The 13,399-nt window shown below is 49.1% G+C and overlaps 1 protein-coding gene across 2 annotated transcripts in view; it reads right to left on the bottom strand.

Moving 5' to 3' along the window:
- The window catches only part of MED4 (mediator complex subunit 4), a 59,120-nt gene extending 46,177 nt beyond the window's left edge, over window positions 1-12,943 (bottom strand). For both annotated transcript variants that reach the window (XM_068348250.1, XM_068348251.1), the window contains exons 1-2: window positions 12,725-12,943; window positions 3,706-3,820 (exon numbers count right to left, since the gene is read on the bottom strand). In XM_068348250.1, the coding sequence (XP_068204351.1) occupies window positions 3,706-3,820; window positions 12,725-12,792 (183 nt within the window). In that variant the 5' untranslated portion in view covers window positions 12,793-12,943. The remainder of the gene's footprint in view (window positions 1-3,705; window positions 3,821-12,724) is intronic.
- Between the last annotated feature and the right edge of the window lie 456 nt (window positions 12,944-13,399).

The raw sequence follows: 13,399 nt of genomic DNA, 5'->3' as shown, positions 1-13,399 counted from the left end.
GACATTTCTCCACCAATTCCTCATTATTATTAGGATCTCCCCACCTAAACATTGCGAGTTCACATGTTCACACCTCATCAAAATCTCTTCCATTTTCTTTATTAGTACTGTACCTATGTTTCTGATACACAGAGCAGTGCAAGTCTTATGTACTAATTTACCTTCGCTCCCTCTAAATGGCATATTGTTATTGTGTTTACAAGTACTCTGGTATATGTAACTTCTATCCACTTCAATCATGGCGCCAACATTTTCTTCCTGCTCTCTCAATTCCTGCTTAAGAGTACAGTATTCCCTTGGTGACAGGAATATTCACCTCTTCTAAGACTTGCCCCATGCATTTATTTTTTCATATACAAATTTCAATAGAATAAAACCCCTATAACCACCAATTTGAATAACTGGTATTCAAATTTTAATACTACAGTATTTGAAAAAATACAGAGTATACTGTATACTGATAAATCACTCAACTCCAGCCACTAAACTAAAATCAGCAGGTAAAAATTTTCAAACCTCATGCCAATACAGCCAACCACTGGCCTGCTAGTCACTTGGAAGGGTAGGATTATTTGAAGCATACATGTTTTGAGTGTCTTCCATGTGCCTAGTGTGGAGATATCAATGATTTGCCTTGTGTCACCATCTTTCAGCACAGATTCTCTTATGAATTTGTGATAGCATTATCCGTACGGACAAAGAAGACCAACCATATGATTCTATAGTGTTCTAACCACTATATAGTGCAGCGGGAAAAGTCGGGGGTGAAAGAAGACGTCTGAGGATTCTTCGCCCTTGAGGAAGACCCCGAAGGCAAACAATCTCTCCTAGATTTCTTCTTTTGCCAGTGTCGAAAATCTCTCCCACTGGGAGGCAAACCACTCCCTACACACCTCACACGTGGAACCCTGCTCGCAATGGCGTCCTTGGAAACAAAGAGTGGGCCTCGGTCTCGACCAAGAACGTGAAGGTGCCGCGAGCGCCCTTCAGTTCCTGGACAAGTACGCATGAGGAATATCAAAAGGAAAACACACACCTGAAAGAGAAGTAATGAAAAGCAATTGTTTGTAATGGCCAAGTCTTTGAGAGAGCCGAGAGCAGACACGTCTACTTTCGTCAATTTTCCTTGAGACAAAAGAAAAAGGTGACTCAGTTTCACTGGTGTTTGAGTGAGAGGGATAGCTGGCAACCCCCGGCTACTCCTCACAACACCCCCAACTAATGGTTGGGTGGTTGCCACCTCGCATAAAAGTCTTAATGGCTAGTCTTCCAGCTTTGCCAAAAGATAATCCGTTAAATAGCATGAGATTTGTAGTGTAGGAACAAATAAGAAAAATGATAAAAAAAATAATTAAAAACTAGAAAAACACTCTGAGTAAAGACCTTCACTACTGCAGTTTATTTCTCGAAATTATCTTACCTTTCCCTGAGTCAATTTAGACCATAGGCATACTTGAAGTCTGTGCGACAACCATGCGTGAAATGACAAATTTGTAGATAATTTGTATTTTTCCTAAAGATACAAACCTTTACCTATTTATTAGGGGTATCATTTTTAGCGAAGCTGAAAAGACAAACCATTAAAATTTTAGCGAAGGTTAACTACCTATTCCGCTAGTTAGTAGGGGTAGGAGGGTAGCTTGCTATCGCTCCCACTCACACACCTGTGATTTAACTCACTTTGCTTAGAGGTAGGACTTCAAGAGGGATAGGGCTGGGGGGTAAGTTTGTATAAATAGCTAAAGGTTTTTATCTATGAATTTGTCATTTGTTCCGTAACTAGAATAAAAAACTACGCTCTTTATTAGGGATGACTGACCCATTAGGAAGGTGGACGTCCCTGCCAAACTGGCTTTTGGCTACCTGGGGGCTCATTTTGAATAGGTTTGTACCAAAAATAAAGAGTACCAACACCTCGCTAAACCTTGCTAAGCAAGGTCCACGGCCTACGCTAGCTGTGTGTTGAGATATTTAGTCGTGTGACTGTCCAGGTAAAAGGTATTCCGAGTCTTTGTAGGAAAAACTGTTGTAAGCCAGTCAAACACTTTCATTCACACAGACTAAAACCAGGTAACAGTGCCCTCAACCTTCTGCTACTTGTCCAATAAGGAGCTTGAGGTATTGTCCCAGCTATTGTGCAGCCACCACAGGGTAGATAAATAAAGTATCGAGCCTCCTGTGGGTCACGTCTTGCAGGTAGTGGGCTGTGAACGTATTTTGCCATTTCCACACCCCAGCCTGTAGAATCTGCGTCACTGAGAAGTTTCTCTTGAAGGCCAGGGACGTAGCTACACCCCTGACATCGTGAGCTCTTTGGCGACGTGAAGGAGGAGGGTCTGGATTCAGAGCATAGTCTATGATCATGTGAATCCATGCAAGGATGGTGTTCTTGGTGTGCTAGGGGAAGCAACACCATCTCTTGAGGACCAGGGTTGACCATCAGTTAAAGGGCTTACGCTCCTACTTGACGGTCTCTCGGAAGAGGCAAAAACAGCAGAACCTTCAGAGGAAGGTCGGGAAGCGGAAGAAGCAGCCTTGGGTTTTTCCCTTTTGAAGAACCTTCAAAGGAGAAATATCCGGCTTTGACCTTTCCCACTGGGAGGCAGACCACTCCTGAGACTAACTACACTTATTTTCACTGTCACACCATTAACCTCTGCGAGCAGAACAAAGAGTGTGACGATCGGTGTCCACAACCGACATGAAGGTACGGCCTTCAAGTCCAGGCAGGTATGCATAGTCGGCAGAAGTCAACATAAACACACACTGTTAAAGAGAAAGCACAAACAAAAAGCATTAATGGCAGTCAAAAATATTAGTGAGGATGAAGAGCGGTAACGACCGTTCACCATCCGAGCCAAAAGCAAAGTGAGTTAAATCACAGGTGTGTGAACGGGAGCTGTAGCAAGCTACCAACCTACCCCCGCCAACTAGCGCAATGGGTAGTTGACCCTTCCTAAAATTTTAATGGCTCGTCCTTTCAACTTTGCCGAAAGTAATACCCCTAATACAGTAAATAGCGTAGGTTTGTATTCAAATTACAGAACAACTTGGGGTTAAGGTTAGGGTTAATTTGGTCGACCTTTGCTCAACCTTAACCTTTGACCTAGGACTTTCAAAATTGAATCACTTCCACATCTCAGCATAAAAATTAATCCCTGAAAGTTTCACTACTGTATTAGTAAAATTATGGCCTGGAAGCTATTCACAAACAGACAAAAAGACAAACAGGGGCAAAAACCTACCCCCCAACTTCGTTGGCAGAGGCAAACATATGTACATTTCTGTACCTACTATACGGTTTTTCAGTTATCGTGGGAGAGGAGGGCTGAAACGTAATACCCACGATAGCCGAGGGATTACTGCATACCATTGGAAGGTACGAATTGTGAAAATAAAATTAGTTTTAACAAAAATTAAAGTTGCTGTAGAGTACAGTAATGAATATAGTAATCACCTATCTGAAAGTGTGTAAATTATACAATGTGTAGGTGTAACCTACTATGGAGAATCAACAAACATCTCCAAAGTTTAGCAAATTTTCACACAACATCAATATTTACAAACTGGTCCATACCAAAAATTATATTTATATTTATAATGAGGCTCTGCTGACTGTCTTATTTTACATATTAAAGAAATTAGGAAAAGTTTGTATTTCAGCATGACCTTTTCAGTAACAATGTAATGTACAAAATTACATACCTTAATAGTATCCTTGAGTTCATTATCCTTAAGAATGAGCAATTCAATTAGCTGAGCCTGGTCGCTGGCTGAAAGTCTTTGTTGCTTAGGTGCAATACTGTTTTCTAAGAGCTCTCTGAAATATATGAAATGTATATCAATCAACGATTTTGGCACTGTATGACAAAAAATTTCATGCAAGTATGCTTGAAATGATAAAAACCTATTTCATTACAAAAAATCTCCTTTTCCATAAAAATAAGAACTTGAAATAGGACAAATTCGTAGATAACTTGTATTCTTCCTAACTATACAAACCTTAGCTATTTACATGGGGTAATTACTTCGGCGTAGCTGAATGACGAGCCATAAGAATTTTAACGAGGGTTTACTACCCCGCCGCTAGTTAGCGGGGGGTAGGGAGGGGTAGCTAGCTAGCCCCCCCCCCCCCCCCCCCCTACACACACCGGTGAATGCTTCACTTTGCTTAGAGGTAGGACTTATCCCGGGGGACAGGGCTGGCGGGCAAACGTGTAAATAGCTAAGGTTTGTATAGTTAGGAAAAATACAAATTATCTACGAATTTGTCATTTGTTCTGTTACTGAAATACCAACCATGCTATTTACATGGGATAACTCAACCCTTAGGTAGGGAGGTAAGTCCCTGTCATACTGGCTTTGGCTTGCCCGGGGACTCCATATTCGAGTGTGTGAGTATTCAAGAAATAAGGAGTCCCTGCTCCTCGCTAGCATGCTGTAAAGCTGCTGCGGCCTACATAAGCTGTGTGTGAAGGTGAGGAAGTGACTCGTCCTAGGAAGTTGACCTGGAGTTCTTCAGATGGAAATCTAGGCTAGGACTCTCCCAATACCACCTTGTCAGGGTATGGGGACATGACAGTATTACACTTAATACTAGGAACACATGGGAGCATGGTTTACCTGCAGTGGTTCGAGGTCAGCTGTGCAGAGAACCCAGGATGCTGCTTTCTCCAAGGGAGGAGAGGATGAAGAAAAGAATAAGGGCCAGACAGATCTTTTCATTCACGCAGACTAAAACCGGGTAACAATACCCTCAACCTTCTGCTACTTGTCCATTAAGGAGCCTGAGGTTAGACCAGTGTTGTGCAGCCACCACAGGGCCGATAGAGAACGTATTGAGCCTCCTGTGTGTCACGTCTTGCAGGTAGTGGGCCGTGAAGGTCGTCTGACGCTTCCACACCCCTGCTTGCAGGACCTGCGTCACTGAATAATTTTTCTTGAAGGCCAGGGACGTAGCTATGCCCCTGACATCATGCGCTCTAGGGCGACGTGACGGAGAAGGGTCAGGATTCAAGGCCAGATGTATTACCTTGCGAATCCAGGCCGAGATAGTATTCCTGGTGACCCTCCTCTTCGTCCTCCCGGTGCTCATGAACAGGGCTTGCACCCGGGGATGAACTGCAGCTGTTCTTTTAAGATACAACCTCAGACTCCTCACTGGGCACAGTAGGAGATGGTCTGGGTCATCTGTTACAGAACGGAGACTCGAAACCTGGAAAGAGTCGAACTTGGGTCCAGCACTCCCGGGTTCTGAGTCTTGGCAATAAACTCAGGGACGAACCTGAACGTTACCTCCCCCCATCCCCTTGAATGGGCAATGTCGTACGAGAGACCATGTAGTTCACTGACTCACTTGGCCGAGGCCAGTGTTAGCAGGAAAACCGTCTTCCAGGTCAGGTGGCGATCTGAAGCCTGGTGTAATGGTTCGTAGGGAGGTCTCTTCAGAGACCTGAGAACTCGAACCACGTTCCATGGAGGAGGTCTCACTTCCGACTGAGGGCAGGTAAGTTCATTACTCAGTATGAGAAGGGAAAGTTCCAGCATGGAAGAAATGTCCATTCTTTTAAGCCTGAAGGCAAGACTTAAAGCTGAGCAATAGCCTTTCACTGCCGAGACTGAAAGGCGCATTTCCTCCTGCAAATACACAAGGAACTCCGCTATTGCTGGAATAGTGGCATCGAGGGGAGAGATACCCCTTACACGACACCAACCACATAAAACTCGCCACTTCACCTGGTAGACCCCTGCGGATGACTTGCCCAGGTGACCAGACATCCTGTTCGCAACTTGTTGCGAAAATCCTCTCTCCGTGAGGAGATGCTGGATAGTCTCCAGGCGTGAAGTCGAAGCGAAGCTACGGCTTTGTGGAAGATGTTGGCGTGTGGTTGTTTTGAGTAGCTCGTGACGTGGAGGGAGTTCTCTCGGAACCTCCGTGAGGAGTTGCAGAAGGTCTGGGAACCATTCTGCGTGATGCCGTAGCGGAGCTATCAGGGTCATTGAAAGATTGACCGATATTCTGGTCTTGTTGAGCACCCTCCTCATCAGACAGAACGGGGGAAAGGCGTACACATCGACGTTGTCCCACCGTTGTTGGAAGGCATCCTGCCAGAGAGCCTTGGGGTCCGGGACCGGGGAGCAGTACAGTGGGAGCTTGAAGTTCAGCGCTGTAGCGAACAGATCCACCGTCGGGGAACCCCACAAAGTCAGGACTTTGTTGGCTACTTGAAGATCCAAAGACCACTCAGTACTCACTATCTGCATCGCTCTGCTCAGACTGTCGGCGAGCACATTCCTTTTGCCTGGAATGAAGCGAGCAGCTAGTGTGATCGAGTGGACTTCGGACCATCTCAGAATCTCTACTGCGAGATGGGATAGCTGCTCTGAAAAGGTACCTCCCTGCTTGTTGATATAAGCCACCACTGTGGTGTTATCGCTCATCACCACCACAGAGTGGCCCACCAGGACTTGGTGGAAATTCTGAAGTGCCAGGAACACAGCCTTCATTTCTAGCAGGTTTATGTGAAGGTACTTTTCTGATTCTGACCACAGGCCTGAGGTCCTGTGGTTCAGAACGTGGCCACCCCATCGTTTCTTTGATGTGTCCGAAAACAACATCAAATCCGGGGGAAGGACGAGAAGATTCACTCCCTTTCGTAGGTTCTCGTCCGCTACCCACCACTGGAGGTCCGCCCGTTCCGCGGGACCCACAGGTACCAAAGTGTCCGGGGAATCGTGACCTTGATTCCACCGGGACTTGAGTCGCCACTGGAGAGATCTCATTCTGAGGCGACCGTTGGGAACGAGACGGGCCAAGGAGGAGAGGTGGCCAAGGAGACGCAGCCACGTCTGGGCTGGGAGTTCTTCTCGATTGAGGAAAGGCCTTGCGACCTTCCTCAGCCTTGCGACCTTCCTCAGCCTTGCTATCCTGTCGTCTGATGGGAAGGCTTTGTGGAGATTGGTGTCTATGACCATGCCTAGATATACCAGTTTCTGAGAGGGCTACAGAGAGGAATCTCGAGATTTACCATGATCCCTAGATCCTGGCAAACTTCGAGGAGCTTGTCTCGGTGGCGAAGAAGGGTTGCCTCCGAGTCCGCTAGGATCAGCCAGTCGTCCAGATAACTAAGGAGACGGATGCCGATCCTGTGAGCCCACGATGATATCAGGGTGAACACTCTGGTGAACACCTGAGGGGCTGTGGAGAGACCGAAACACAGCACCTTGAACTGGTAGATCTTGTTGTCTAGGCAAAATCTTAAGTACTTCCTTGAAGACGGATGGACTGGGACCTGGAAGTACGCGTCCTTCAGGTCCAGTGTACACATGAAGTCTTGTGGTCTCACTACAAGTCTGACCGTGTCTGCCGTCTCCATACTGAACGGAGTCTGTTTGACAAGCCCGTTCAGGGTTGAGAGGTCGATGACTGGTCTCCAGCCTTCAGACGCCTTTCTTACAAGAAAGAGTCGACTGTAGAAGCCTGGGGACCATTCTACAACCTCCTGGAGAGCATCCTTCTTCAACATGGTCTGGACTTCTGCCCAAAAGGCTTGCCCTCTTGCCGATCCCATGGCAAGAGAGCTCAACGACACTGGATTCACTGTTAGGGGAGGTAGAGAAGCTGTGAACGGGACGCGATAACCCAGAGCGATTACAGAAATCGTCCAGGTATCTGCCCCGAGTTGCTGCCACCTTGCCGCGCAACTTTGTAGGCATCCCCCCACTGGTGGACATGCAGGGGGACTGCCAACCCTAGCGTTTATGGCCTCGGCCGTTTCCTCTATTGTTCTTGCCTCCCCTGGAGGACTTCTTGCTCCTTCTGCTCTTGGCAGGAAAGGGCTTAGACACCTTCGGTTTTGCTACTGTCGTCTTCTTTGAGTCCTTAGTCGGAAGGGGCTGTTGGGCCGTTGGAGGTTTGTAGGGCCTCAATGTCAGGGCCCTATGGATGAAGGAATCCTGGTTGGACTTCCTCCACCTCTCAGCGGTATGCTCCACGTCCTTAGGCTCAAACAAACTCTTACCGAGCACGGAAGAGTGTCTGAGCCTGCTAACATCCGAACTGGGAACCTGGTGGAAACTCTCAGCCACTGCGTCCCGTCGTTTGAGAATCGTATTGGCCCACAAGCTCGAGACTTGGTGGGCCAGAAACTCGATGGTCCGCGTGCCTGAGAGCAAGAAAGTCTCCAGTGCCTTTCTGGTGCTTTCTTTGGAGAGGTCCCCAGACCACACCAGGATGCCCAGAGACCCCAGCCAGATGTCGAGCCACGAAGTTGCACACTTAGCGACCTTCTCCTAGCTTAAGATCTCAGTAGCTGAGTAGGACACGTGCCGGTTGGAGAATCTCTCCAGAGGGACTCCCCCGGTGAGTTCTTCCACGGAGTGGTGAATAGGAAGACCCAAACAAGACTCCTCAAGGATCTCAAAGTACCTCCTCTGATGGACTCGAGGAGGAGGGAGGAGCTTGTTACCGGCGCTGGATCTACTGGAGGAGGCAAGCTCAGAGAGCTGGCCCTCGACCTTGTCCCTGGCACTCTTCATCCCCTGAGACCAGGGCAAAGCTGCACTGGCCCTAGAGGGATTCTGGGTGCCGTAGACACGGTCCAAGACCGTGTCCTTACCCTCACAAGGAGGAATCTCTGGGTCTGGAATCCTGTTGAGGTTCCTCATGAGGGTCAGGACTTGCCAGAATGCGTGATCTGACTCTTGGTGCTCTCCTCCTGAAGGACTGGCAGCAAAGTCTCCTGTCCCCAGTGGCTCTTCCTGGGGGGACACGTGGACATCCTCGGAAGGTCTAGCTAGCTCCTGTCTGATCCTTGTTGACGACTTGCGGATCATCTTAGATTCCTTCGGTTCCCTCCTGGGAGGGATACAGGACTCGAGTAACGATGGGTGCAGGCTCTTTTCCCCCCCTGGACGAGAAGACTTCTCAGGGAGAGGCGGAGTTTCCCCCATTGGTGTGATGTGGGAACGGTCCGGCTCGTCCGACTCTCCTGAGGATGGGTAATACTCATCCGCAGGGGAGGGAGAGAAAGTCTGGGGGGGGAGAAGCCTTGCGCAAGGATCTGCGAGGAGATTGAATAGTCCTCGGAGGTGTTTCCACGGAAGGGACTCCTCTCTTCCTCTTCAGGGGGGAAGAAGCTGCCACTGATTTGTGACCCACGTCAGAGAGGACGGGCTTCATAGCCTGCACAAGAGCTCTGACCAGGGTCCCGAACCAGGGCTGCTGGCTGACAGTCGCGCTGTCGGACACTCCCTCTGGAGGGAAGGGGATCGTTCGATCCCTTGGAGGAGTCGACAAATGAGGGTTCACCTGAGAAGCTGAAACAAAAAAGTCCTTAGACCTGTCCTGGAACCGCCCATCCTCCGGCGAGCGCGCTGTTCTGCGCTTGCGGGGAGGGGAACGAAACGATGACCTACCCGCCTGGCAAAGCTCGCGCTGGAGGCCGCGCGATGGGCCCTGTCTAGGATCGCGTGTTATAGGAATCTCGCGCTCGCGCGGGGGCGCACGCGCATGGGCGCGGGCGTGAGAGGTTGGTGGAGCGGGCGCGAGGGCGTGTAGGCGAAGCCACAGGCGCGTGAGCGCGATGGCGCGGGCGCACATAGAAGATGGCGAGGCGCGTGGGCGCGGGCATGTGGCGCGCAGGAGCTGGATCGTGAGGAGGCCGGATACGAGGGCGCGCTGCATCCTGATGCGGCACTGATGGGCACGAGAGGGCAGTGGCGTGTGGCCGCGTATCCGGAAGAACCGGGCGAGGGCGCGAGTGTGCAGGTTCAGGGTAGCACGAAGGTGGGTACGCGCGTTGGAGCGTAGATGGGCGCTGATCCGACAGAACACGCATTTCAATCTGTGGGCGCGCATGGCACGTATCAGGATGTGGGCGCGCTGGTGTGCGCTGCTGCGGTGGGCGAGCAGGGCGCGCGGTTGGATTTGGGTGTACGGGTGTGCGCTTGAGGGTTGAATGAGGCGCCTTGAGAGGTACTGGAACCTGGCGCGCGACTGAAACTCGTGCAAGATCGCGCGGTCTGGAAGGAGAGTCCAGGGGTGCCTGTGAGCGCCCGTGAGCTACCTTAGGCACCTCCAGGACTGCGCACTGTGATGTAGAAGCGCGCTGGCGCGTTGGCGAGTGCGTTTTGCGCTGTAACTGGAATTGCGCGCGATGGGCACGCTTTGAGCCTAACTCCAGAAGGGCGCTGCGAGTCCAGAGGTACCTGTGAGCGCCTGTGCGCTAACGTAGGAGCCTCTTGGACTGCGCGTGACGTGGCAGGAACCGGGGAACGCTGGGGCGCAGGTGGGCGCTGGCGAGCTGGATCAGGAACTGCTGGCGGGCGCCGGGGCACAGAAGGATGTGGGCGCGCAACAGGAACAGGGGCGCGCACGCGTGCAGGTGAGCGCTGTGGCGCTAAGACTGTAACGGCAGCAGCAGCAGCACAAGGGCATGCAGGTTGAACCTGGCACTTGAGGACAAGAGGCGCAGTTTTGCGCTCAAGGCCCTTAAGCCCCGAAGGGCCCGGTGCCTGCGCAGTGGCAGGATCAGGTGGCGCGTAACGCGCATCAGCATCCTAGAAAGGTGACGGCAGGTCAGCAGGTCTGGAGGGAGACTGGTCACAGGGTACCGAAGGACGACCATCATCCGAAGGGGATCGCGAACGATCCCCGGAGAGGTCTAAGGTGGTAGCTGGCAGGATCGGTGAACGGCGAGTCGTCTCCTCCGCAGAGGACTGTGGTGACGACGAGCCGAAGAGGCGCCTCCGAACTCCCTTGTGAGGGGAAGGAAGGTCTCTACGGCGAAGGGGAGGACGAGCCTTCCGCCTTATACGCCCACGAGGGGCCGTGGGGTCAGCAGGCTGACCATCATAGGGCCTCCAAAGAGGAGCCTCTGTGAGTGAACTCCCCAGTGGGGGAGAATCACCGGCAGGAGAGACCGTAGGACTTAGGTCCTCCCTCGAAAGGTGTTTGGAGGGGGAACCTAAGACTTCAGCTACCTCAGCAACAGGAACGGGGGTTTGACTAGACCCACGAGATGCCTCTGTCACAACAACGTCAGCAACAGACAGAGGATCTATCCCTGCTGTAGTTGGCGATTGTTTGACAGCTGCACCAAGTTTGATCATGTCAAACAGGGCTTCCCTGGAGGGCGAACCCTGGAGCCCCAAGGAAGCCCAAAGCTGCAACAAATCATGATTATTCACAAGTAAATCCATGTTCATATCCTCCTCCGGGGGAGGAGGGGCAGCCGCCTCGCTATGGGAGGCAACTACCTCTCTCGCACCCCGGGATCGGTCAACAGCAGTACGGTCTACGCTACCACTCGCCGGCCTCTCGGAAGAGACCGCTCGAGGGGGAGCTTCGGAGGAGGAAAGGGCTACGGAAGAGGAGTCTTTGGAACCTTCCTTCTTCAAGGAAGCCCTTGAAGGAGAAAGGTCACGCTTAGACTTCTTCTTACGTCACCGGGAAAACCTCTCCCACTGGGAAATAGACCACTCCCTACACTCACTACAAGTTTTATCCCTATCACACCGTTGACCTCTGCAGTATGGAAACAAGGTGTGAGGGTCTGTCTCGACCGCCGACATGAACGTCCCACAAGGGCGGTCGGGTAGTCCAGGGCACTTCCGCATGATAGAGAGAGGCCAACTTCCAAACACACATGATGTAAGAAAAAGCAAAAAAAATTATGGCTGTCAAAAATGCGAGGGTGAGACAGACAGGTCTGATCATCACCCAAGCCAAAAGTGAAGTGAATCAGTTCACTGGGGTGTGAGGGGGGAGGGGTAGCTAGCTACCCCTCCCCTACCCCCTCGCTAACTAGCGAGAGGGTAGTTAACCCTCGTTAAAAATCTAATGGCTCGTCATTTCAGCTACGCCGAAAGTAATACCCCATGTAAATAGCTAAGGTTTGTATTTCGGTTACGGAACAAAAATTACTAAGTAATCCTCTGTTGCACATCATGTTGGAGTGGTCGCAGTGAGTAAGGAGGAGGACCCGGCTCCCTTGGTTGGGTTAGGTGGGTGTTATTAGGCTAGGACACATCCCTGTTTATCTTTTGTTCTTTGTTTTCGGACATTAGAAACCTCTGATGCTTTCCCATGCAACACGCATGATCTGTACATTTTTCCACCATGTTTTGTTAATCTATGTACATCTACTTATAATGTAATATATTCTTATTTTGTGATCTTAACAAAAACCGTTTTCTAACTGGGAGCCAGTAAATGCTGGGCCTTATGCCTAGAATTTAAGAATCCAATCCAATCCATAATTGCTTTACACGGAGATGTTAGGAAACAAACAACTGGTTTCCAACCGCAATAATGATCAAAAATTAATAAAAACAAGAAAAAAAAAATAAGAAAAACACACGGTTTATTCAATTGGGAGCCTTTATATATCAGTGGCAAGTTCCTCATGCATTGATTAAGAATGGACCTAAACTTTCCAAACTAACCTAACCTACAAGCCGTGTCCTTACCTACATAACTAACGAGGGGGGGGGGGGCTAACGTCCCCTTGCGACCCCCCCTTACATTGCCATATTCTAAGTTAGCCATGATAATACATAAAGGTGGCCGCTATCCTACATACACCCGTTCATTTGGCGAGAAATTAAACAATTATATATTTCCCAGAAACATTCTACCGCATTCAAGCCTAACCCTAGACTCTCACTTAAGCAAGAACTAGGAATGGTTAGACTATGAAGTTTGTCTAAAATTACGACTTACTTTGATATCAGCTCTGTATCATCAATAAGCGACAAAAGTTTTTCCCGTGTGCTAATTGAGGCCATCATCTTGCAATGCAATGGAAAACACAGGCAGATTCAATTCAAATATACAGAGATCCGAAATTCGCTTAAATAAATGCTTTGCTGTGGTAACTGAACAAACTAATAATTGTTGTTGTTTTGTTGACAGTCTTGACACTGGCTCTTCTTTTCTTCTTCTTCTTCTTCTTCCATTTTAGTAGGAGATCTGGCCCACTTCTTAGAGCCAATGTACTCCCCTGTAAATATGATACAAGATAAAATATTAGATCTGATCAATACAGTTGATAAATTTCAAGTGTTAGTCTGTTAGTAAAAGTTAACTCCTTCACCGAATGTTATGAATGATATGTTCACTCACCCACATGAGGCTTAGTACCTTTGATTCAAACAATATCCATATATATCACACTTTATTAAAACCATTTCCATTTAAATACATTTACATTTATTTATATTTAAAACAACCTCCTGTGGTTTGTCTATGACAAAATCGTTGCATTAAATGTAGTCTCTTTACAAAAGAACATTTATGTGGGTTTAGAGACTAAATTTAATCCTTATTCCTCTGTTGGATAATTAATCTTCTTTTCTTCTAGATAGAGAATCTGCTATTCCAGGTTCCTCGTTACTC

This window comes from Palaemon carinicauda, chromosome 24 (assembly GCF_036898095.1).
Source record: "Palaemon carinicauda isolate YSFRI2023 chromosome 24, ASM3689809v2, whole genome shotgun sequence".
Lineage (NCBI taxonomy): Eukaryota > Metazoa > Arthropoda > Malacostraca > Decapoda > Palaemonidae > Palaemon > Palaemon carinicauda.
This window is presented reverse-complemented; position numbering and strand designations above follow the sequence as displayed.